We start from the raw sequence: 25,987 nt of genomic DNA, 5'->3' as shown, positions 1-25,987 counted from the left end.
AATAATAAATTGATCATGGTAGAGTCTAGCTAAATAGGAAAATTTTATTATTTATTTTATTCATTAAACATATGAAAATACTTAAAAATGTGAAAATTTATAAAAAAATAAAGTCAAAAATTATTTCAATTTTTATATAAAACGAGTAAAATACATGATATTTGTAAATAATAATTAATTTTAACGACATAAACTTATCAATTATCTTTAATATTTATTTTGCATATTTCATTTATATTTCAAAATATATTTTTTATTGCCTTGATATCAACAATTATTAAAAATATTAAAATCATATGGATTGATTTAGTCTTAAAATTTGATACATTCTAGTTTAATTAAATACTATTTCAATTAAGTCAAAAATTATTTTTGTCCATTGTTGAAAGCATCCTCTAACTTTTCTAAGCTAAAGCTTGGGTCATTCTTAAATACTATTTTAAAATTATTTTTGTGTTTTTTAAAAAGATATTTTTTTTATTTTGCATTAATATAAATCCAAATAATTAGATATTAATTACCATGAGTTTAAAGAATTTAGCATAAATTTTGGATGAAGAATTTTTGGTTGAGTTGATTTTATAAATGTTCATGATCTGGGTTTAGCATTTAGTTGGTATTCTTGATTTGTTCTTTAGATTGTACCTGCATCTGTAATTGAGAATTCAGTTACTAATAAAAATCACACATTAGATTATTCCTAATTTTATTTTTACATTTATGTTAAATTAATAAATTTGCTTCAGAAATTGATTAAATAATGAAATAAAAAGAACGTTTAATGGATTATAATTTATGCGTTATAAGAATTTTTTAATTTATTATATTTACTAGTTCACTTATTGTTGATGTTCTTATTACAAACTGTTATGTAAACCAGCATTCTTATGTTCAATCTAAGAATTTTTATTTTTCTAACTTGATTGCGTTAGGGGTAATTCAAATGGTGATGTATCAATGCTGTAATTATTGTAGTTGACAGAGCTTATAGAGTTTTGGCTCAAATATTTCCATTTCATATCTTAAAGGGGTGCTGAAGGACTTCTAACATGAGACCTTATAGGTGTTTGGAAGGTATTCATTGAGTTACTGTTATCATTCTGGGTGGTTTCTGTTTATTACTTAAAAGGAATTTGATTTTAAAAATCATTCAGTAATATTTTAGAGTTTTTGGTTTTTTAATTTTCAAGAACATGATTCAATTCTGGCTATTCTTCAACAACAGGTAAAGTAAAACTCGAGTGCCTAGAGCTGTTAGGTTAATACTTGATATAAAATTAGCTGTCTTAAAGTTGGGTGAGTTGTTGATTTTTTTCTTCTAATTTATAGCTAGTTTAGTTTCCGCTGTATGCTGATTGAATTCTTTTGTGTCTTGATGGTTCAATTTTAATTTGATTATGATCTGTCAAAGTTGATTTAGATTAGTTTTTATTTTTAATTGATTGAGTTTGATTCTAATTAACATGCTTTTCTTCATTTTGATTGTTTTCACTTTGGTTTTGAGCTGATTAAATTTATCGATTATACCTTTCTAGAGAATAAGAAGTTAACTCAACTTATTTTTTTTCATTTTTTTCATTCTTTTTCTCATCCTTCAGCAAGCTTTTGAAAATTTTATTTGGATTTAAGCAAGGTTTTTTGATGGCAGTGCTACTCTAAAAGATGCTATTCTTCTTGTTTAAAGGATGGCAGGTGACATCATTAAACTTTTTTTAAAGTTTTTAATTTTTGCCTATAAGTACTTTTGTTTTTTCTGAGAAAAATTTTTTGATATACTCTTCACATTTTTACCCATATTTTCTAATAATAAAAATCGTTTTTATATAAAAAAAATGGAAAACTTAATTTAAAGATTACTCATCTAATTCAGTTTAAGAAATGTCTATTGTTTCTAGAAAAGGTAGTTTCGCATCTAACTTTTTGAACTCTTAGATATCATCTAACTTGTTTGAACTTAAATTCAGTCTATTTTTGTTGAATGTCAATAACATTATTGTAACAAAAATATATTTATTATTTTACATTTCTAGGTGGGTAAGGAATGAAAAACAAATCAAGCCTTTCTTAATTTTATTTTAAGAAATGTCGATTTATTTAAGTGTTCTTGCTGAAGATGTAAAAATACATGAATGCAGTTATTCAATTGAATTTTCACTCAAAAACAATCTAGATAAGTTTGTTAGATCCTTGAAAAAACTTATTGCCTGCCCCTTAGTATCTCTTTCAAACAAGTATGTTATGCAGTTTTTAGAAAGATTTAAATCCTGCAATGAGTTTGGTAATTTCATGTCTTTTATTGAAGCTTTATCATTAAAATTATTTTTTTTAAAATATTTTTTTCAAATATTTTTTGTTGTTTTTTTTTAAATATTTACAAATTTTGTTTGCAGCAACATTTAAATTCTTAAGGCATTTCAAGTCGATTAAATTTGGCATAGAAGTTAAGAGGTTGCCTGATAAGTTTAATTCTAATATATTACTTAACTCTATATTTTAAGACATCATCATAGACTAAAATAGAATAAAATTAAATATAATTCGATTTATATTTTTTTTAAAAATTACAAGTAGAGGAGTTGAAAAGTTGCTTATAGAAATGTCATTCATTCTTATTTTTAGCTATTTTTACTCATATTTAGGTTACTATTGTTTGGAATATTAGTTAGTGCTTAAAGGGCTTTTATCTCTCAGACCTATCATTTATTTGAATTGTCAGAAAAGAGTGATATTACTATTTTATTTTATTTTTCAAAAGCTATTTTATAGTATTTCTAGTAGTGATTATTTTATTATATTTTTAGATATATAATCTTTCTTGTTTTTATAGCCTTCGTCTTATCAGACATACTTTTTGATTCGTTTATTATTGGACACATTATTTATTGAATATTAACTTTAATTAATTTAAAATATTCAGCCTGAAATACTGAGAAAAAAAAACGCGCTTTTTTTATTTAAAATCAAACTGCTTTGTTTTTTTTTTTGGATAATTAATTTAGATAAAAGACAAAGAATATTTTCCTTAATTTGAAAACGATTTCAATGATTTTATATTTGTTAATATAAAACATAGAATAAATAAAATTTAAAATTTATATTTTAATATAATAATATTTATATTGATAAAATAGTTTTTTTTAATTTAGTTTCTTTTGAAAAATTATTATGTGTTTATTGATTTTGAGGTTAGTTTTTAATTATTTTAGGTCAAATTATTTATTTGTTTGAGATCTTTATGCATATAGCAAGAAGATGATTGATAGATCTTTTTTGAATTTTATTAATCTTTTCAATAAAGTTTTATTTTTTCGCGGTTATAATCATTCATTATTAGAGGCAGATTGTAGTTGGAACCTATTAATCTCTTTTTTCTATTAACCAAGCAGCTAGTAGCTCTAAAATTTTTTGGGATACTATATTAAATTTAATGGTATTGTTAACTTTCTTCCTAATCCATTGTGTTAGAAACCCAATTTTGAGAATCATTAAGCTTTCTTTTGAAATCTTCTTTATCGTATATGTATGATAAACAACAATCATGACTATTTTCTGGAATATAGTCTATCTTTGGTTCTAAAAACAGCCACTTAATTTTCAAGATAAGCATGTATAACCTTTTTATTATAATAATATGTTAGAAAAAAGTTCATTAAATTTTAAAATAATTTACGAAGTCTATGGATTCCATTTCTGAAAATCCAGATCTTCTAAATAGAGATTATTTGTTATTTGGTCAAAATTTGGATGAAATATCTTCTTCTATGATTAAACTATAAGCGGATGGTATGGGTATTACCTCGTAGCAATTATATTAATCTAAAATTATAAAAAATAGAATTAGTGTCTATGATTGTTTAAAAGCATTTGAGGTTTATTAAACTCCAAAGAAAGCAAAATAATTGTATGTATTTTGGTGATATTCTATCAAAAAATTTGTAAATTAATATTTTACTTGATAAGCAAACGAAGCAAAAAAGCCTTTATGAGGTTAAATAATAATTCTCATTTATAGGTTTTTTTCTTCGAAAGAATATCCTTGAGTGTAAACACTACAAGTTTCATCGCATAAGTTCTATTTACTAAGATTTATATATTCATTGACTAGATATCTATGATAACCTAATTGCTTAGATTCGCTGCTCTTTTATGATAAAATCGCTAGCTTAGAGAATTGCTAATTATATTAGTTTTATTAAAGGCTAGTTTGAGAGAATTCTTCTTCACATATCATCATATTGCTATTGTTTACTGATTTTTGAATTCTTATCATGCAATCTATCTAAATATATTTAACTTAAGAAAAACCTATTAAAAGCGCTTTCTTTAAAGATTATTAAATGGTATTTAAATGTTGCTTTTTTATGATAATTTAATTAATAATTTAACAAATTTTTTTTTTTGCAAAATCTTATTACTTTTACTTCTTTTGTTATTATTTTTTGTTTATAGATAATTAATTAAAGGCTCAGTATTATTTAATTTATGCATTTTTATGTGGTTGAGACCATATAAAAATATTTTACGTATAATTACCATAAATTCTATTTGTTTTAAATTTGCTTATTGAATAGTTAAAAGCGAGGTAAATTAAAAAGAGATCATCAGAAATTTATTTATCTACTTTTTATTTATTTATTTATTTTTGAATATATCTCATGCTTATAACGATCAAATTTATTATTTAGTCAAAAATTTTATTTCAATATTTTTAATTAAATATTTGTTTACTTGATCATACTTAATTTTTTTTTGTTAATTTCATTGAAAAGATTTTTATTTTTTTAACTGTTAATTAGTTAACTCATTAATTATCATTTTCTCAAATTAGAATGTTTTTAAATTAATAAAAATAATTAATTTTTTTAAGTCAATAATTTATTTTCATCACTGTATGTTTGTTTGTTTATTATTTTTAAATAAGAAAAATAAATATATTTATTAAAATGTGAATTATATTTTTCTAATTATTATCTGTTTTATTCTAAAATATTTTTCTATATTGTCTATGGAAATTAAATTGATTTTAATACGAATTATAACAAATACAAAATAGGAATAGTTAGTTATAAATAATTTTAAATATTATTGCTTTTAAATGATCACTCATTACAAACATAAAATAAAAATTAATTAAAAAATTCTAAAAATTATTTCATAAAATATTTTTAAATTAAAATGCGTAGAATAATGAAAGTAAAAATTCATGCTAAATTAATGGATTTTTACAATCAGTACAGATAAAATAGTAGAGATATATTGCTATTATATAAAGTTTATTACAACTTGGAAAAGATTTTTAATTTTTTTTATTTAAACTTTTAAAACATTTTATATTTCACATTCTATAATAATTGCTATCCTAATAAAAATTTGTTTTGTTTTAATTTTATGTTTTCATTCTGTTTTTGATTGAATTTAGAAAAATAATTTTTAGGAAGTATTTTTTTTTGAGAAATAAGTAATCTAAAAACCTTGGTTAATTGGATTGTTATTTTTTCAATTAAGACATCTATAAGCTTAAGTAAATATCAAAATAAATTAAACTTAAGTTATTTTGATTTGTTCCTTAATTTCTCTTTAATCAGCTCTATAAATATCTTATAATTGATTTCGTAAATTAATTAATTTGTCTAAGCAAAAATTACTTAATTTGATAAAAGCAATAATACATAAATGATTATTTATTTGTTCATTTAGATAATTATTTTAAAAATATAATTTCAATCCTCCATCTTTTATTTTTATTTCTAAAAAATGACATAAAAATATAGTTTTAACTAATAATTTGTAATTAGTTTTAATTTTTAAAAATATGGATACAATTCAATTTTATTTTAAGAAATATATTTTACATAATGAATGGGATAGAAAGATCAAGCATAAGTCGATTTTCTTTCTATAAACTTAAACCCCTAAAAAATACGGATAAATAAATTAACAAATAGATAGATAGATATATAAAAGGTTGTTTGATAATGAAAAATCAAATATATCAGTAATTAAAACAGCATATATAAATAAGCAAGAGTAATTCTTAATTTTTAACTGTTTATATTGTTAATTAAATTAGTAAATTAAAAGAAAGGCTTGGCATTTATTTATTTATTATTATATTTATCATTATTATTATTTTTTGCTGATATTTAAAAAGCAAATTAATTAATTTTTGTAATTTAGTAAATTTTTTTCTAATTAGAGTAAATAAATAAAATTAAAAAAAGAAAGGTAGCTTACTGCATAGGCAATCAATCAACTTCAGCTTTGCTTAATTTTTTGATAATCGCAGTCAGCTGTAGTACTAAAAAATTAAGATAAGTACTCTAGAATTTGGCTAGCCGGCTGATGATTTATACTATTTAATTGTAATTATCTGTATTTCGCAGTAGAGCATTCAGCGGCTTTTTGCTAATTTAAAACTAATCCAAATTTATTTTCATTAGTGCAATTGGTAGTTTGTTTAGTTTATTTGAAATTTTCTACATTATTTTGAAACTAGTTTTCAAATCTGCTAAAGCCTTCATACAGCTGAGTGATCTCTGTTAATTCTGTTTGCTATTTTTGTTATTAGCATTAATTTTATTTCTTTTATTTTGCTTTATATTTATAAGAAGTGCTAGGAATTATAACAAGAGTTTAGTTTTTCTCTCTATTCTCTATACTATTTGAAATTATTGTTAAATTTAGTTATTATTTTTTATATGTTTGATGAGAAATTTAGTCTAAAGATATTGAAGACTATAAGGGTGAATTAATGAGACAATTATTACCTGCTTCTTCTTAAATTGCTTCGTATTCATAATTATCTAAATTACTGTTTTTATTTTAACATTATGTTTATCTAGCACTAAACTATTAACACAATTCTTGTGAATTGTCCCAAAAATTATTATTGTTATTTGCAAAGAATGATTTTTATGCCCATTCATAGTAATTTAAAAATACAACAGGACTGATTTAAGGAATACTTTTATAGTTAGCCATTGATTTTTTTGTTGTTTCATCTTCGTATTTTCTAATTAACGTTTAATTTTTTTGATATGCAATCCCTACACTTTTGTCATTTATTTTTTGCTTTTTGATTTGAGAACCTTACTAGTAAAAATTTATAATTAGCTGATTACATTTCTTTTTTTTTTGTTATTACGAATTAGCGTCAAAGTTGCCGTTACAGTCTTCGTACAGGCTGCATGTTTATGTTTTGTTATAGATGACATTTGTCTCACGGGCAAAGTAAAATAATTTGTGATTTAAAAAAACTGAATTCCATAAATCACAAAAGCTTTTGAAGTTAAATCTGTCTTGCTTACGCAAGTAATGTTATAATACAAGAATGGCACACAGTTTTTTTTAGTACATTGTAATGTATTTCTGTGAGTCCACCTAAAAAATTTAGGTATTTGAACCAATTTTAATATTATCAACAAGAGCTTAAACGAATTCTTTTTGAAGCCCAAAAGAATCTATAAAGTCACCGTAAATACCGATCAGCATTATGTATTTGGCTATCTTCTCTTTTTTAACATACTAAGAGCTATGCACTTAGCGCTATAGCTTAGGCTACGAAATCTAATTTTATGACCTTTTACAATTCAATTTATCTGAATTTTGGCTCATATTTTGGTATTTAATTTGCGTACTATGGACATCAGAGGACAAAGTCTCTTTTCTTTAGCAATAATAATTATGATTGTTTTGATTGATTGGCTCAATGTGATGAATAATGCTATTGATATCCCAGTTTTAAACCAACTTAGAAGACAGTTTAGGGTTTTTGAGTTCTGTAGTTTCTTAGTTGAGGAGCTTGTCAAGTACCTATTCAACAATCTTTCTTACATCTCTTTTATACTACAAGTTCATCGGTTTAGTTAAGAGCTAACAAACTTAACATTCTAAGAAGTAATTTGTTAAAGTCGCTTAAAAATTTTTGTTAATGTCTTTTATATTTTTTTTTTTAACATCAAGGGTGATACGGAGTATCTCGGAAGCAATAACGTCTATTTAATCCTTAATTTCAGGAATTTCATGCACAGTTGAGTATACTACTGCCTATTAAGGCTACTCTGTATATTCAGAGAACTACTCAACAGTGTTACAAATTTTGTTCATGTTATTTAAATTATTTAATATACCCTTTGTTTTAAAATCAGACAGTAATTAATTGCTTTTTTGTTAATATAATTATTATTGTTTAATAATTGATATTAACTTCGTTGTTTCTGCAATACTTATTTTAGTATTAATTGTTTTGCTGCTATTGTTTTTAATTATCAACATTATTTATGTTTTTATTGTCAGTATAATTATTGTCATTATAATTGTTATTGTTGTTGTTATTGTTATCATTTATACATAAAAAAAAATTTTTAATTACACTTTTGAGTTTTTTAAAAATTTTTGAATTCATGTTTTTTATCTGCTATTAATATTAACTATAATGCAGTATACTATTAAACCATTAAATCTCCATTTCATATAAACATTTACTCTGGTTTTATACTTTTAGCATTAATTATTTTTAAATATTTAGGATTAATTCTAAAAATTATTTATTTTAATTGCCTATATTAATTTATTCTTTCTTAATTTTTAAAAATAATGTCTTAAAACTATTATTATTATTTTTGTTTAACTTTAATAAAGCAAGCCATACATACCTATTTTTCAAATGGAATTTAAAACTGAACAATTCCTTTGAATAACAGGTTAATTTAAATAAATTACATAAGTAAAATTTTAGAACAAATAAATAATGTTAATAGTAAAATTAACAATCAAGAGCGGTTTAAGATAAAAATTTTTATGGTATTTAAAAAATTTAACTCATCTAGCAGTTTATTTTATTTAAATGAAATCAAGCTTCTATTAATTGTCCTTACATAATTAAGCAGCATTTTAATTTCTTTAAAGTTGCAAATAATATTGCATAAAATTAAGTAAAACTCCTTTTTTAAATTATCAATTTTAGTTTAAAATGAAAAAAAGAATTTCATATAACAAAAATAATTTTAAAATTGTTTTTTAAAATATTGCTTTTATATTTAGTGCTTAGCAGCGCTGTTTTTAGTTATGTTAAAAACAAATAAATTAGCAATTTTTTAACTTTCATTCTTAAGAAACATAAATTTCCTGTAAATTATGGCAGATCAGCAATTATTTTTATCTTTCAAATTAAGATTAAAACAATTTTTCAGTTGTATAAAATGGAAAAGCCCATAAAAAACCATGGATAGATTGTAACTGCATCATAAAGATAAAATAAATATTTATTCAATTATTTAGTAAAAGTCATTCATATTTTAAGTTTGCAAAGTGATTAAATCCATATTAAGATAAAAATAGAATGTTTGTTTAAAGATTAATTTATTTTTTCAAATAACATAAAACTACTTATTTGAAATTTAGTAAAAACATTTTATATTCTCAGTATGAATATTTAAAAACAAATTTATAAGCTTGAAGTACATTTATATTATTAATAAATATTTCAACTTTTTTCATACATCAATCAAAGTCAATAACTTTGTGTAGAGTCACTAGAAAATAAAATTATATGAAAAATATGTAATGATATTTTTTATTTTTCTTGCTAAATTAAGAATGGCTAAAGTAATATGAATTAAGGTCAGTTCGCAGTTCGCTGAGTCTGAATATATTCATTGCTCAAGTTATTAATTATATTTCAAATTTTAAATATTTTAGAATTAAAATTGATTTATTTTTAATAAAAAAACAAAGAATACTCATTGTTAAATAAATAAATTAATGTATAACAAGCAATTAATAAATTTATATGTATTTTGAGATAATACAGCAATTATATTGATAATCGATAATAGCATAGATTTTTTCATAATATATTGTAACAATAGGATATAAAAATATAATTTTATTTAACTAATTTAACTCTTCAACTTAAAATATATTTATACTTTTTTATAATTAGTAGCGAAAGAGGATATTAAATTATGCTAGTAAATATCAAAATCAGCTAGCTTTAGAAAATTAAGAACAGTGTTATTATTTTGATTTTAAAATTGGTCAGCTTTATATATATATTTATTTTAAATTATTTTTAAAAATTACAATTAGTATGCGTTAGAAATATACTATTGGATTTAAAATTTAACTAGTATAAATAATGTTACATAAATAGTTGTAAATTATTGATTATTTTAAATATATTTTTAGCAGTTTTTATAATTAAAAAGAAGTAATAAAAAATTAAATTTACCAATGTTATAAAAATTGTTAGTTTAATCTGACTAAATGTTCTTTACTTCAAAAAAACTATTTGATGAATAATTTTAAAAGTAGCACCTTAATTTGGGCGAAAAATGCAAAAATAAATTAGTATTTTTTTGTGAGAAAAAACAAATTAAAAATATACTGAGTTAAGATAAACTTTTTTAAATTAAATTTAAACCAGCATTTTTTAAAACTATAACAAAATGATTTTTCTAGAGTATTATGAAGAATTCTAAATAAAAATTGATAAGAAATGAAAAAAATTTAATATTATAATTAAAATATCTTGATATTATTCCAAAAAAGAAAAATAAATCACAATTTGTTACGTAAAACAGTATTTAATAAAATTTAAATAAAATATTCTTTTCTAACTTATAATTAAGAAATTCTAAAAAATAAATAAAAAATAAATTAAAAAAAATAATTTATTTAGACATATGGAGCTAATTAATTATTCATAATTTTTAAAAAACTATTTGAAGAATCATTTTAAAACAAATTAATACAACAAAATTTTTTTTTGTTTAAAAATTAAAAAAATTACCTTTTATGAGATAAATTCTTGATATTAATTTAATAGAAGTGAAATTAATTAAAAATTCCAAACATTTTAAAGTATGTTCAGCTAAATTTAAAACAATTTGCCTTAACGCTAAAAAGAAAAAGAGGTTTTATAACATATTTATTTAAATTCATTAAAGTTCTTTAAAAATTTTAGTTGACTACTTAATTGTTTCAAAAATAAAAATAAATAAAGTAATTTTTATTATCTATTATAAAATTAGTAACTAAAAAATAAGCTTAAAATTTATAATTTTACTACAAGATTTGCTAAAAATTAAACAAGTAACTCATACTAAAAAAATAATTAGTGTATACAGATAATATTTTTGATAATTTAATATTTTTATAAGCTAAATTTGAATTAATAAAATTAACAAATAATAAACTTTTAACAGCAAACGAAATACTTTATTTTCTTAAATTCAAATTTTGATTGAATATATTTTGCTTTTTTAAAAACAATTATTTAATGAATTGTGTATATATTTAAAGAAATAACCTAGCATGCATCTATCGTTCGGCTTGCAATAGATCAAACAATACCTTAGTACCATTTGTTTCATTTTTATAAAATAAAATATTACTTTTTTAACTTTTTATTGATTTAAGAATGATATTTAATTATAAAAATATGTTTAATTTTGAAATTAATTATCAAAAAAATATTAATATGTTTATTTTTAATATTCTGAATTTTTTTAACATCAGAAACTTTCATTACTTAAACTTTTACTATTTTAGGATTAAATTATATTTTTATAAATAATTAATTAAAATAGAAAAATTTTATTAAAAATTGTGAATTATATGCCTTGTAATTTAAAAAATGTTTACTTTTAATTAAAATAAATAATCAAATTTATCTTTCGTAGATGTGTAATAAGTAAATTAAATAAATTTAAGATATTTCATAAAAATTTTAATTGTTCATAAAAGTAGTAAATTGATTATTTATTTTTCTAATTTGTATAAAACAAAAAAATTAGCTGTAAATAAAAATATAAATTTTTGAAATATTTTAAAAATTTTATTGAATTTAAGAATTTTAAATTGGTAAAAGATTGATTGAAAATTCTTATTTCCTTTATTTAAATTATAAAAGTAGATAAATATTTCTATTTATTTTACTATATAATAATTTCGATAGGCTTATTTAAAATTGCTGACAATGTCTTTTTAATTTTTTAATTAAATTATTTCAATTTGATATATCTAATTAAATTATTTAAATTTAATATGTCTAATTCAATTATTTAAATTATTTAGCAAACTTAATCTATTTTAGTTAAGCAAGATATATAGATAAATAATAATTATTTAACTACTAGCTTAAGTATTTTAATTTTATAAGACTTTTAAAATTTCATATTTATCAAGTCTATATTTTAAATTAAATAAATATAAACGTATTATTTCGTATATTTGAAGTAAGTTAGAAATTTTAATAATTAATGAGTTCAAAAGTCATTCTGTTTATTACATTTATTTAAAATAAAATTAAAGTTAATTATTTACTTAACTTTAACAAATAAGTAATTTTAAATAAATCTTTTGCACAATCATAGAAAATAGTTTTTTTTTAATTATAACTTATTCCATTTAATACAAAAAACATAGCTTTTATTTAATATTTTCCATTAAAAGCATAATATAATTTACTTAAGAAAAGGTTTATAATAGTAAAAGTAAAATAAATACTTATATAGCAAATAAAAGGAAAGTTTGGATTAATTAAATAAAAAAAATGTATGCAAATATTTACATTTTGTATAAAAATATGTTTTATATATATATATATATAATAAATCCTTTCAAATAAATTCATAATTCTTCTTTAATATTTGAATAAAAATGTAATAAATTGTACTAGTAAAAGTTTTATAATAGTAAGAAAATTAAGATACTTACATAATAAATATAGTAAATTTGAATAGTAGTTTAATAATAAATATTAAATTAGGTTAGTTCATTAGTAAGTTAGATTAGTTATTATTGATGCTTGAAATAATTGCTAATTAATTTCTTTTTTTGTTATAAATTTCAAAAATTTTAGTTTGTATAATTTTGAAGTTATAATTCTTTATTTAGTTCATATAAAACGGTATTTCACTTGTTTGTTAATATTTTTATTATCATTATTATTCTTTTCTTAAATCTCATATTATAAATCACTATTTAGTTAATTTTTATTAGTACTTGATTACATGTCTTAAAAGGAGGAGTCTTGCTGTAAATCATTTTAAAATTTTTATAATTGATTACTTGAAATACTTTCATTTTATTAAAGCATCTTTATTTTTTTAGAAGGTAAATTCTAATTTGAATCTATTTTTAGAAGCTCTTATTTTCTTTTAAAATTTCTTTTTTTTATTTTTGGCTTTAACTTACCCAACATATTTACAACTTTAATTTGATTAGCAACCATATGAAGTTCATCATTGTTTATGTCATTGCACTCTATCTTTTGATTTTCTTCTAGCTTTAGAAAGTTTTTTAATAATAAATTTTAATCTGAATATTTTTCTAATTTAATTTGCTATCCATAGTATTAATTTGCTATCTAAAAATAATCTAAATTAATATTTGGAGGATTTTATTTTATGTTTTTATAATTTGCAATTTTTATATTTTTCTTCTATTTTTATGTTTCACTGAAATTCGTTTTAATTAATTAATCTTGTAAATTTTCTTAAACTTTAATTTTTAGTTCAGCACTGCTCAAAATTTAATTTAAATATTCTTGTGATGACTCTTCTCCCATTTTAATCTTATTATAAAAAATATTATTTTCTCTAGCAAAATAGTACAGCGGAAGATTAACAAAGACAGAATTCCAGAGTTCACAAAAGCTATTTATTTCATTTCCTTTACTAGTTTATAGAAAATGCTGAAGAAGAAGCACAGCACAAAGCTTTTTTTAGTATTCTGTGATGTATTTTTGACTATCTTTAGAAAAACAATCTATTTTTTCATTTATCTTTTCAACCAACATATCAATATATTCCTCTCTTAATTTATATTGATTAATTTGCTCTTCGTATACCTTAATTAAGAGTATATATTTGGCTAATTTTTTATTAGTCTTACATTTATTTTGTTTTTTAGAAATTATTTTATTGCTGATTATATCATCTTCAATAGATTATATATATGAGGAGCAATTTTTTTCCATTATTTATTATTCATTTTCATTAAAAGAGCATTAAATTTCATCGCAATTTTATTCTTGAATCTATCTCACCATAAGATTACTCTCCATTATCTTCCTTACTTCTCTCTTGTACTAAAGACCCATATGCTTCAACAGCAAAGTACAGACGTAGCACTCTAAGAAGTAATTAGTTAATGTTGCTTAAAAATTTTTGTTTATATCTTTTATATTACGCTATTTAACCATGAGAGTAATTCTTAATATCTCAGAACCTATTTTTGATATTTCGAAATTTATTTTATCGATTTCATGAATATCACTGAAAAAATTTGATTCCTTATTTCCTAAATTGGTTAAATTATTTGTTTAGTTTTACATTTAGAATTAAGACATTTGAGCTCCTTCAAAGCAAAGTATTATTAAGTTACTTCTCCTTCTTCTTTTTCTTATTTTATGATAATTTATCTAAGAAAATTGCTTATCTGATATCATCTGTTTATTTACTAATAATTTAATAAAAAATTTTAGTATATTTAAATTATTTTTAATTATCAGTAGACTTAATATCCCAATATGTTTTCAATTCAAGTACTATATTGTAGGAATATAAGTTTTTAGTGTTTTTTTCTTATTATTTAAAAAGTTGATCTACTCTAAGCGTTGTAGATAATAATTATGAAGTTGATCTCAATCATCAAAACAAAAATTTATTAAAATGAAATTTAACCTACGAAATTTGATTATAAATATATTTTACTTGAGTATATAAATAACTTAAAAATTAAAAAAGTTATTTTTCTCTTAACAATAAAAACTAAATAGTTAAAGTAAATATAAATATTAGTATATATTTTCATTTAATAATTTAAAGAATAAAAATATTAAATATGCTCAAAACTAGTAGATATTTATAAAGAGAACAAAAAACAAAATAGCAATTCAATTCAAAGAAACACTAATATGTTTCTTTAATTTTATTTTTTAAAGTTTATCAAAGTAATTTTAGATTGAGAAATATTTATTTTAATTCCACTATTAATTATTTAAAGGATGTTAAGTAAAAAAAAATTATTTAAAATATTTAATTATTCTATAAGTTAATAAAAAGAGTATCCTATTCATGAATTTAAATGTTTACGATTAATACGAAAATCAAACCTCAAAAAATTATTTATTTTTCTATATTTTAATTAAAAAATAATTGATATTTTTATAAAATAAAATGTCATTCAAAAAAAACTATTAAAAAAACTAATAGAAAATACCTTAAAATTCTTTCAGCTTTAAATATTAATTAATAGTAATAATTAAAGAGATCTTTATTTAAAAAATTAGAATTAATTTGTTTCATTACATAATTATTTGTCTGTTTTATGTTTTATTAATTTAGTAAAATTAATTTAGTGTATTATATTTAAATACCTCATCAAAAAATATTATTTTTTAATTGATATTAAAAAAAATTAAGGTTATTTGCTAATTGATTTAATTTTTTTATATTTTTGATATTTAGGTTTTTCAAGTAATCATTTAAGTAATATTTAAATTAAAATTAATATTAATATTATCAAGCTCTAATTTAATAAACACCAAACAATATTGATTTTTATTCATGATTAAAAAAAGTAAGATAAGTTATTATTAGTTGTATTTTATATTTACTAAAGCCAATTTTATATTTCTTAAAATATTAAGTGAAATAGCTATTTTTCTACATTTAAAAAAATATTCATTCAAATTAAGTTTTTATAATCTTAAAGTTAATAAAAACTATTCAGAATTAAAATATTTAAAATCTTCTCTATTTATTTTAAGAATTAAATATAATTATTATTTTGGCTATTTTTAATTATAATTTAGAATTTAAAATGGATTTATATAAATTATTAACAAACTATTTGTTATAATTTGTGATAATAAATAATCAATTAGTTAGTTAATAAAGATATTTTTTAGAAATAATAATGATAATTAATAATAAAATTTGAAATAAAAAAGAATTTGTTTTTTTGAGTTTTATTTTGATTAGGAATATTTTAAATTATTAATTTTTTGTTTATCTTTGTTTTTTATTAAAAAGTATTAAATACTTAAACATTAAATAAAGAAATGGAAATCTTGAAGAAGGATTTTATTTATTTATTTAATTATTTTTAATTTAAAACATAAAATAAAAATGGTTTGTGAAGTATCCAAAGAAAGTGGCATATAAAATTCATTAAAAATATAAAGATGATTAAAAGGCAGAGAGAAAAAATATGATAATAAAATTAAAGATTTAGTCAATAATTTGTTATTTTTATATGTAAAATAACAAATTAATAAATAAAAACATAGATGGATACGAATTGTACATATATAAACGAATGTGAACTTGCTAGCTAGCTAGTATCCTTGTATGCGATTAATATGAAAAATAAATTAACTATGAAAAAATGAATGTGATTTTACAATGAGAATGAGAGAAAGAGACTCTTTTGAAACAAAAAAGAGGAAAAATATGCAAGGAAAAATTACATATAAAGTTCATTAATAAAATAAAAGGGAAGGAAAAAAAATTAATAAAGAAAAAATAAAAAAATAATAATTTAAAGACTAAAAAAAGTAAAGAGATGATCAGAAACTTCCACAGTTTAGTCAAGAGAGTACCTAGACTCGCTCTTACTCCCTTCTTCGGCTTCAGAACTTCCATGACTTTAGCCGATAAGAAGTTATCCACTGGTGAAGCCTCCGTTGTCCTCGCCGAAAAGATTAAGGGAATCACTCAATAGGTAAATATTCTTAAGAAAATAATTACATCTCTCATTGATTGAGTTAGGGGTTCTCAACTAAGTAATTATAAAAAACAAAGAAAACCAAACCATATCTTTCAAAAAAGCAACAAAATTGAATTAAATCTAAATAGCCTAGACAACATAAAAAAAGAAGCATTAAAAAGTAAAACCATTAGAGGGATTAGACAAGATTTATATATTCCATTGCTCATAAAAATAATAGTTTGCTTTGTTTTGGATATTTATTTGTATAGAGTTATTCCCAAATCAAACTAAGAAAAAACAAAGAGAAGATACCTTTTTTCCTTTCTTTTTATCTTCTCTTTACCTATCAAGAAAGAAAGATATATAGGTGTCAATGAAATCGAATGCTAAACAACCCACATTTAGAGCAAAGTACTTAAATGGTGGCAATAATTTAGAGCAAGAAAAGAAAGCCTTTCATAGTTTTATTTGCGATTAACTATATTATTTAGAAGCAAGCATATTTAAAAACCTTAAATCAAATGATCGATCAATCGATTTTATTTATGATTACGCAGATCAATAAAAAAGATGAGAGATTTTATAGAGAATGTGATAACGATGAAATTTACCTTTATTTTTTTTAACAATATAAAGAACGATATTACTGAATACGGTACAGTTATTTCAATTGGTGATGGTATTGCAAGAGTCTTTGGTTTGACTAAGGTCTAAGCAGGTGAAATGGTTGAATTTAAGTCTGGTATTAGAGGTATGGCCCTTAACTTGGAAACTGATAACGTCGGTGTTGTCGTTTTGGGTAATGATAGGTAAAAAATTCATCCCTTTTTAAATAGCTAAAAAGCATCTGTCAAAAAGCTTTCAAGCAACATTCATTTTTACTTCATTTCCAATCAACTACCGCATTTTCTCTCTTTTATGGGCTCTTTCAGTATCAATTGATTAAAATATCAATCAAATTACCTACTTTTTCGAAAGATACTTAAAAATACAATAAAAAAGTCAATAAAAATATGAAAAACAATATTTTATTCACAAATTCAAAAAAAGTATTTAAGTTTGAACCATGAGTTTCATTAAGGATAATTTAGATCATCATCAATAAATTTAGTAAGCATCACTTGCTTCCAATAAATATGAAGCAAAGATTTAATTATGAAGAGCGTACGTTATTTGCCATAGTTATTTAAAATGATAAAGTTCATCAACATTAATAATTATTGAGAAAATAAGTGAGTGAGTTGATTGAAAGTGTTCATTAATTGAAAATAAGTGGTCTTATTTTATTTAAAATATGATAGAGATATTAAGGAAGGTGATGTCGTCAAGAGAACTGGTGCCATCGTCGATGTCCCCATTGGTGAAGCTATGTGCGGAAGAGTCTTCGATGCCTTAGGGTAAATTATTTAAACCTACCGAAATATTTGATCATATTTTTAATGCTTCTCTTTTAAATTTTAATAGTAACCCCATTGACGGTCTTGGTCCTCTTAAGACCACCCAAAGAGCCAGAGTTGAAATCAAGGCTCCCGGTATTATTCCCAGACAATCCGTCAGACAACCTATGTAAACTGGTATTAAGTGTGTCGACTCCCTCGTCCCTATCGGTAGAGGTTAAAGAGAACTTATTATTGGTAATTACTTAATTGATTGTTTATTTTACTTGCTTCTTATATGCTTGCTTACAATATCCTTAAATCCATTCATCACTATCCTTCCATCGCTCATCTTTTTAAATCGATAATCTTAAAATTAAGTCGATTTAAGAAAATATCATTTTACCAGAAAATAAAATTAAGAGGAATCAAAGAATGAAAATTAATAATTTAAAAACTAATCATAATATTGAGTGACAAACTAAGTACATAAACATAACAAAAAATAATTAGAAAGTTGATAGATTAGCTTTTAAGATAAATACTCTTTGACTTTATATAAACAAAAAAAAAGAATACAGATTTTATTAATTTGGATTGTTTTACCTTATTTATCCCTTAATAATTTATTTTCATTTTACTTTTTAATAGAAAAAAGGGGAAATAAATAAATAAAAAAATTAATTAATATAAATAAATAAGCAAATAAAAATCAGAAAAGAAGGAAAAAAGATTCCCTTTTTTGGATTTTTAATTTTAATTCTTTGATCCTTTTAAAAATCAATAATTTTTTATTTATTGATAAATCTTTTTTAAGTTGGAAGATAAATTGATTGATTTTAATTATTACTTTGAATTCATTTTAGAGAACCTAATAAAGAGCGTTTTACTCTTAAAATTTTGAAAATAAGCAAATTCTCTAGTTTAAAATCTGTAAAATAACGTTGAGAATATTTATCTACTAATATATTTTTAATTCAACAAATTTAACTAAAATAAATTGCATATTTTATAAATTGATCAGACTATTCAATAGATATTTTAGCAAATAAAATAGGTTTAATTAAAATTAGAATTGATCAATACAATTTTAAGTAGAAATTGCAAGCATTTTTTAATAACTAAATAAGTGATACTTTTGAATTTAAAATTAATTTATTTTTTAACTAAATTAGGTGATAGATAAACTGGTAAGACTGCTATCGCTATCGATACCATCCTCAACCAAAAGGAAGCCTTCAACACTGGTGATGTCAAGAAGTAATTATATTGCATTTACGTCGCCGTCGGTCAAAAGAGATCTACCATTGCTAACTTGGTCTCCATCCTTAAGTAACACGATTGCATGAAGTTCACCATCGTCGTTTGCGCTACTGCTTCTGATGCTGCTCCCCTTTAATTCTTGGTAAAAATGAATTCAAAATTAATTTCCTTACTTTAAAAGCTTTAAAAAGAAATTATTTAATTATCACACTTTTATAGTAATTGACTAAAAATTCAAATTGAAATTTAGATTAAATTAGATAAAATAATTTAATTAATTTTAAACAATTTTTACTAAATTATGAAATTTATTAAAAATTTTCTAATTAAAAAAAGGCTCCTTACTCTGGTTGCGCCATCGGTGAATTCTTCAGAGATAACGGCAAGCACGCTTTAATTATCTACGACGATCTTTCCAAGCAAGCCGTCGCTTACAGACAAATGTCTTTGTTGTTGAGAAGACCTCCTGGTAGAGAAGCTTATCCTGGTGATGTCTTCTATCTCCATTCTCGTCTTTTGGAAAGAGCCGCTAAGATGAACGACAGCCTCGGTGGTGGTTCCTTGACTGCCTTGCCCGTCATTGAAACCCAAGCTGGTGATGTCTCTGCTTATATTCCCACCAACGTTATTTCCATTACTGATGGTTAAATTTTCTTAGAAACTGAACTTTTCTACAAGGGTATCAGACCTGCCATTAACGTCGGTCTTTCCGTCTCTAGAGTCGGTTCTGCCGCTTAAATTAAGGCCATGAAGAAGATTGCCGGTAACTTAAAGCTTACCCTCGCTACCTACAGAGAACTTGCTGCTTTCTCCCAATTCGGGTAAATAGATTTACAAATAAATTAACTGATCAATAACAAAAAATTAAAAAATACAAAAATAATTTTGACTTATTTTTAAATTTATAATATAAAAGTTCTGATTTGGATGCCAAGACCCAATAATAATTGAACACTGGTGAAAGATTAGTTGAAATGTTAAAACAAAACTAATATACCCCCATGAAGGTCGAAGAATAAGTTTGTATTATTTTTGCTGGTGTCAAGGGATTCTTAGATGCCCTCGTCACTTCTGAAGTCTTGAAGTTCGAAAAGAAGTTCCTTGAACACGTCAGAACTAACCACTCTGCTCTCCTTAAAAGAATTAGAGAGTAAGATTTTATTTTGTTTTCTTCAAGATATTTAAAAAAAGAGCACTCAATTTCATCTTCATGCATTTTGGGTTGTTTAAATAAAAAAAAATATTTTAAATTGCTTTTTTTTTTGAAATATTTTTAAACTTAATTTATTAAATTAATTAATTATAGCTCTGGTGATCTCAGCGAAGTTGATACTAATGAACTCAACACTATTATTCCTCTCTTCATCCAAGAAGGTGGTTTCAAGCTCAAGGCCTAATGATTGATCTGATTTTTTTATTTGCAAATACATAATATTTTAAAAATATGAATATATTCAAACTTGAATAAAGAGTATTTCAGTATTGAGTTTTTGTTTGAAATCTTCTATCTTTTCATGCAATAATTTAATATATTTCACACTTAACTTAATACGTACATATCTTCTTTATATGTTTCTTTTGCATTATATTCTTCCAAAAAACTTACACACTTTCCTTTTACTTTAAAATTCTTTTATCAAATAAACTAAAATATTTCACTCAAACTCCATCAACTAATAAAAACACTTTTAATGCTTTTAAAAAAATCAAATAGACAAAGAAATCTATATATTTATTTTTGCATTGTTAACTCTTGTCAAAAATATTACTAAAGAAAGAGCTCAAGCATAATTTTATTCAACATCTTTTTTTAACAAAATTAGTTTACATTTAAAAGGAAAATTACTTCGTAATAATGTTGATGATAATAATAATAATCTACTGGCTTAAACTTTTACGTAATATTTGTCTATCTAGTAAATAGACAAAAACGAATCATCAATACAAATTAATTGTCTAATCTAAGTACATAATCAATTTTTTACTGCTTCTTAGAGTAATTAAAAACATGAGCTGAGATTTTAAATTTATTTCATTTCTATTAGGTATTATTTAATTTATGATAGACAGAAAGACAATCAAGCTGTATGTACCATCAAGTACTTACTGTCTTTGTTATTCAAAAAGTAAGAATTTGCTTTTATTTTTTCAAATCATATGAACAAAAAACATTTTATTTATATAATAAATTAAAAAAATTTGGTGTTTTAATAGATTTTTTCTGCTGTAAGTATTCAATATAGTTAGTTAGTTAACTACCTATCAATTAAAATCTATTTTTTCTTTTAAAAGTGACATTAAACAAATTTTTTTGTTCTATAATAAGAATAGAAAAAGGAATACATTTATTATAGCTCCAAGCTGCTGAAAAATAAAGTAAACCTTTTCAAATTCAGTTGATTGGTATTAATTTTAAATGACTTTACCTTAAAGTCTATCAAAACAAATAAATATTATTTACTAATAAAAAATCTTGAGATATATATATATCAAAAACAAAAAGAAATCAAATAAAATTTTAGAGAAGTCCTTATCAAAAATACAAAAAATTTAAATAAAGTCGCATGGAAACTCTGATTGAAAGCTTTAATTGTAATTAATTACTTAAAAATTCTTTAATTAAAAATAATTTTATTAATTTTAAATATGTTAGAAAACCAATATTCCTCCTCTGAGATCTTCTTTCACCATAATTATACTCAAGTGAATTAGTAAAACATAATAAACACAAATACAACAGCTACAAGTTAAAACGTTGAACAAAACTTAAAACCAGATAATGAAAGAGAGAACAAAAAGCAAGAGTACGAAATACTATTATAATAACGTCAAGAAGGTAATATTTTTTTAAATAAAGTATATTTTTCTCATATTTTATAATATTAAAATAGAAATGGTTAGACAATATCTTGAAGAAATAAGGGTAACAAATTAACGAAATCTTTAATATTATAAATTATTTGTATATAAGCAGTCAGCTTTTTTAAATATCTAAACACATCTTAAACTATAAAATCTTTTTTAGAGGATATCTCTTTATGGTTTATGAAGTAAACATATATACAAAAAAATAAACATACAAATAAGCAACCCAAAGCTATAGTCAAATCAAAATTACAGCTGATTTATTAGCAAACTGCTTGCAAATCAAGAAAAGTATAGCATATTTACCTAATATAAATTTGATAGAAATCAAATAGATAGAAAAAGTTAATCAAAAAAATTTATCTATTTCATCAGATATGTTTAGCTTAATGGTTTTATAATCATCAATCAATCTCTATTCTCACATAAAATTAATAAATTATAAAGGCTGATTTGCTTTAAATATTATTGAATGAACTTTTTATTTGATTATTAAATAACTAAATATTTTATAAACAGGTTCTTGAGCGCTAATTATGGGATATGCAAAATAGATAAATCTTTAAGCAAAAGAATGGTGTGTCAGAAAATATATTCGATAAAATTACAACTATGAGAATAGGAAATACATCTTAAACATGCTCTATTTGTTACAACGGCTTCGAAAAAAGTAATCATTCTTATAATCAAAATTAATTATTATCTTCGAAAAGCTATTTTAATTAAATTTATTTGTTCTTAAACGTTTTAATAATAAATAAATAACTTTAATTTATATTAACAGATGAAATAATCAAGAAACTCCCTTGCAAACATATATTCCATTTATCATGCATAAAACCTTGGTTGAAAAAACAAAAAACATGCCCTAACTGCAGAGATGACATTTGCGAATCCTTAAAGCAATAATAAGAAAAGAAAAAATAAAAGTAATAAAATAAAAGTAAAATTGATAATGATGAAGGAGAAAAGCTTTAAAAAAAGGAAACTGATTCTCAAAGAGTATAGAAGTCCTACGATACGCCTATAAACTCTAGTACTGAAAAAGAATCTGAAAAAAAAGGAAACAAATTATCTAACTTCACCATAACAACCTGCTAATTAGCAGATTAAACAAATTGATTGTACTTTATGTATTTATCTCTAAATATTAAAGTCATATCAACTGTTATATATGCATACTACTTTAGCTAATTAAATATCGAGTTACTTATATTACCATAATAATTTGAGTTTTCAGATAGCAAAACCATCAAAAATAGCTTTTAAAAAAAATATTATTTGTGCTATTGCTTTAGCAAAAATAAATAAAATGAGATTAAATTGAAGACATAACTTAGAAAAATTATTGAGGTAGATAAATAGATAGGTAAATAAGTTAATAGGTGTTTATGTAGGTTTTACTTTATATTAAGACTATATAAATTGATTGATCGATAGATAGATAGACATTCTCAGTTCGATACAAATTAGTTAATTAATTAATAAAATTTCAATTTACTTACTATTAGTTAAATACTTCTGCAACAATTATAGTAATAAATTATACGTATATAAAGTAGTATATAAAATTATAACTTAATATATTTATTTAAACTTTGTAAATATTTCTCATTCTCATCTATTATTTTCTAAATTTAAAATTACTCATCAATCCACTGCAAGATAATTTAATTACATTTTTATTCATTTGTTTATTTATTTTTTTATTCCTTTGTTTACTTAGCTTCTCTCCTTCAAACATCTTTTTTCAAATTTTCTAAAAATTTATTGAATATTTTGAGTGAGTTTTTCATTTTACTGCTTCCTGTTTATTTTAAATAAATTTTTATTAACATTAAATAGATTAGTTGAAATCATTTTTTTCAAATATATGTTTTTTTACCTTCTTCAGTAGTTAAAGTTGAAATGTTAGGCACTGAAAAAGGATCAAAAGTGCTAATTTCTTCAGTTGTAAAAGGAACACATACGTTTCCTGTTTTTGGATGGATACAGAAGGGAGATTTTAACAAGTGATTAGTTGATTTTGAGACATTGACGTCCAAACGAGGATAAAGAAGCCAAATTCTAAGTTCTTCAAGGAGGTAGTGAGTCTTTTTCCTATTTTAATTATTTTAAAAAGTTTAATTTTTTATTAAAATAACTAAATTACTTGTCTTCGCTGCTAACTAATTCCTTTAAAGCTTCATATCTTTATTCGGATGTTTTCAATGTTTTCCATTCTTTTTCAACTTCTTTAGAGAGATCTTTTATAATAAATAAATAAGTAAATAAAAATTATTTGCTATTTTCTTATTATATTCAAACAAAATTAAAATACTTTCACTTCTTTTTGCCAAAAATTCTAATATGATTTCTGGTTTTTTCATAAATAAATTTTGCTCTCTTAAAACTATTTCTACAAATACTTTTTCACTTTCTTTTTCAGCTTTTAAATCATCATTTTTTTAGTTCAATTATTTCATTGCATTCCTTTCGATGAGATGACTTTTTTCCATTTTTAATAGGGATGGCTTTACATAGGAAGAGCCAATTGAATTATCCTTTTTTTAATTTAAATAAAATAATGTAAAATGATATTAGAATTAACTTACAACTAAAATATTCAAATAATCTATTATAGATGCTCTAGTATAATCGTTTGCCTTTCTTATTTCTTTATCACATACCCAAGCATGAATACCTCTTCTACCAGAGTAGACCCATAAAACATGTTAAAAACCAAAATCTTCATCTAAGCTTTTAGAAATTAAATCACAAGCTACTCTCATAAATTTCCAGCATTTTTCACAAATTTTTGCTTTTGAGCAACAAGTTCTAATATGATCGTAATCTGTCATATCAATATCAATAACGAATTCCTAAAATTAATAAATTTCGCATGTGTTTTACATTCTATTTCCTATTAAATATTTAATATACCTTCTCTTTTGCTTTAATATCGTCTCCTTTTTTTCCCTAATTTGAAATATTATTAATATGTCAATTTAATTCATTAATTTTATTAATATTTACAGGTCTATCATAGACAGCTCCAATATCAATTTTTTCAGGAACTTTTTATAGCAAAGCGTTTTTAAATTCTCTTTCACTGTTATACATTTAATATCTTAGATACACTTCATTTTACAAAGTGAATGAAAATTCTCTTCTAGTGAAGTATGTGTCATCGCCATCTAATAAATCAAAAAAAAAAAACATATAATATTAATTAATTTTATGCTTCAATAATGTACCTTGAGGATAAGAAAGCCATTAAACCATTTAACTTACAGGGAAATAACTTCTGTAATATTCCTCTAATAAATCATAATCTAACTTAAATTCTTCTTCCTATTAAGGTGCAACTTCAACTGTTTCTATTTCCATTTTTTATAGACTGATTATTTGTATTAACTAATTTATTGATAGCTTTATTGGTTAAAATTTTCAATTTATTTTGATTTTTAAGATTAAAAAGATACATAAAATTATGAATTAAGTAGTAGGATACAAGTTTTGAATATTTGATATTGATCATTCTTTTTATATATAAATAAATTAATTTAGTGTGCAAATAGATTTTGTAGCGCAAAAGATCAGTTGAAAAAAAAAGGTAAAAGCGCCAAATTATTTAATTTGAGAAAATTAATAATAATAAATTTAAAATTTTAACTTTAAGAAAAAATCGATTATTCCAATTTTAAAAAAATTAAGAAGAAATGGGGGATATTATTAAAAAAATAGAAAAAGAAAAAAAAGAAATGTAATTAAAATAAATA

The 25,987-nt window shown here is 22.0% G+C and overlaps 9 protein-coding genes across 9 annotated transcripts; 5 read left to right on the top strand and 4 right to left on the bottom strand. All coding sequences in view use genetic code 6, as the record gives it.

Moving 5' to 3' along the window:
* Positions 1-267: 267 nt before the first annotated feature.
* Positions 268-2,700, bottom strand: TTHERM_00571810 (hypothetical protein; the record flags this gene model as incomplete). The annotated part of the gene is made up of 7 exons (XM_001027687.3): positions 268-434; positions 522-700; positions 832-1,800; positions 1,858-1,965; positions 2,023-2,302; positions 2,376-2,511; positions 2,566-2,700. The coding sequence occupies 7 exons, from the start codon at positions 2,698-2,700 to the stop codon at positions 268-270; spliced, it is 1,974 nt and encodes a 657-aa protein (XP_001027687.2).
* A 589-nt stretch (positions 2,701-3,289) lies between these two features.
* Positions 3,290-4,270, bottom strand: TTHERM_00571820 (ubiquitin-conjugating enzyme; the record flags this gene model as incomplete). Its single annotated transcript, XM_001027688.2, has 3 exons — positions 3,290-3,614; positions 3,671-3,816; positions 3,953-4,270. 3 exons carry the CDS (start codon positions 4,268-4,270, stop codon positions 3,290-3,292), a joined length of 789 nt encoding a protein of 262 aa, XP_001027688.2.
* Positions 4,271-6,255: 1,985 nt separating this feature from the next.
* Positions 6,256-8,106, bottom strand: TTHERM_00571830 (hypothetical protein; the record flags this gene model as incomplete). The annotated part of the gene is made up of 1 exon (XM_001027689.3): positions 6,256-8,106. One exon carries the CDS (start codon positions 8,104-8,106, stop codon positions 6,256-6,258), a length of 1,851 nt encoding a protein of 616 aa, XP_001027689.1.
* A 693-nt stretch (positions 8,107-8,799) lies between these two features.
* TTHERM_000571829 (transmembrane protein, putative) lies at positions 8,800-9,429 on the top strand (the record flags this gene model as incomplete). The annotated part of the gene is made up of 1 exon (XM_012799763.1): positions 8,800-9,429. The coding sequence occupies one exon, from the start codon at positions 8,800-8,802 to the stop codon at positions 9,427-9,429; it is 630 nt and encodes a 209-aa protein (XP_012655217.1).
* A 3,234-nt stretch (positions 9,430-12,663) lies between these two features.
* TTHERM_000571828 (transmembrane protein, putative) lies at positions 12,664-13,467 on the top strand (the record flags this gene model as incomplete). Its single annotated transcript, XM_012799762.1, has 1 exon — positions 12,664-13,467. One exon carries the CDS (start codon positions 12,664-12,666, stop codon positions 13,465-13,467), a length of 804 nt encoding a protein of 267 aa, XP_012655216.1.
* Positions 13,468-13,962: 495 nt separating this feature from the next.
* Positions 13,963-14,974, top strand: TTHERM_000571827 (hypothetical protein; the record flags this gene model as incomplete). The annotated part of the gene is made up of 2 exons (XM_012799761.1): positions 13,963-14,146; positions 14,607-14,974. 2 exons carry the CDS (start codon positions 13,963-13,965, stop codon positions 14,972-14,974), a joined length of 552 nt encoding a protein of 183 aa, XP_012655215.1.
* A 1,601-nt stretch (positions 14,975-16,575) lies between these two features.
* Positions 16,576-20,761, top strand: TTHERM_00571860 (ATP synthase F1, alpha subunit; the record flags this gene model as incomplete). The annotated part of the gene is made up of 8 exons (XM_001027692.3): positions 16,576-16,734; positions 17,359-17,531; positions 18,024-18,119; positions 18,187-18,356; positions 19,274-19,503; positions 19,698-20,182; positions 20,278-20,511; positions 20,668-20,761. 8 exons carry the CDS (start codon positions 16,576-16,578, stop codon positions 20,759-20,761), a joined length of 1,641 nt encoding a protein of 546 aa, XP_001027692.2.
* Positions 20,762-21,925: 1,164 nt separating this feature from the next.
* On the top strand, positions 21,926-23,348 carry TTHERM_00571870 (RING-H2 zinc finger protein; the record flags this gene model as incomplete). Its single annotated transcript, XM_001027693.3, has 5 exons — positions 21,926-21,953; positions 22,015-22,197; positions 22,253-22,284; positions 22,746-22,896; positions 23,011-23,348. 5 exons carry the CDS (start codon positions 21,926-21,928, stop codon positions 23,346-23,348), a joined length of 732 nt encoding a protein of 243 aa, XP_001027693.3.
* Positions 23,349-23,962: 614 nt separating this feature from the next.
* Positions 23,963-25,595, bottom strand: TTHERM_00571880 (DNA primase; the record flags this gene model as incomplete). Its single annotated transcript, XM_001027694.3, has 8 exons — positions 23,963-24,033; positions 24,112-24,326; positions 24,379-24,472; positions 24,547-24,769; positions 24,821-25,087; positions 25,149-25,184; positions 25,242-25,402; positions 25,463-25,595. The coding sequence occupies 8 exons, from the start codon at positions 25,593-25,595 to the stop codon at positions 23,963-23,965; spliced, it is 1,200 nt and encodes a 399-aa protein (XP_001027694.2).
* Between the last annotated feature and the right edge of the window lie 392 nt (positions 25,596-25,987).

The sequence above is a fragment of the Tetrahymena thermophila genome (genome assembly GCF_000189635.1).
Source record: "Tetrahymena thermophila SB210 genomic scaffold scf_8254431, whole genome shotgun sequence".
In the NCBI taxonomy this organism is placed as follows: Eukaryota; Ciliophora; class Oligohymenophorea; order Hymenostomatida; family Tetrahymenidae; genus Tetrahymena; species Tetrahymena thermophila.
This window is presented reverse-complemented; position numbering and strand designations above follow the sequence as displayed.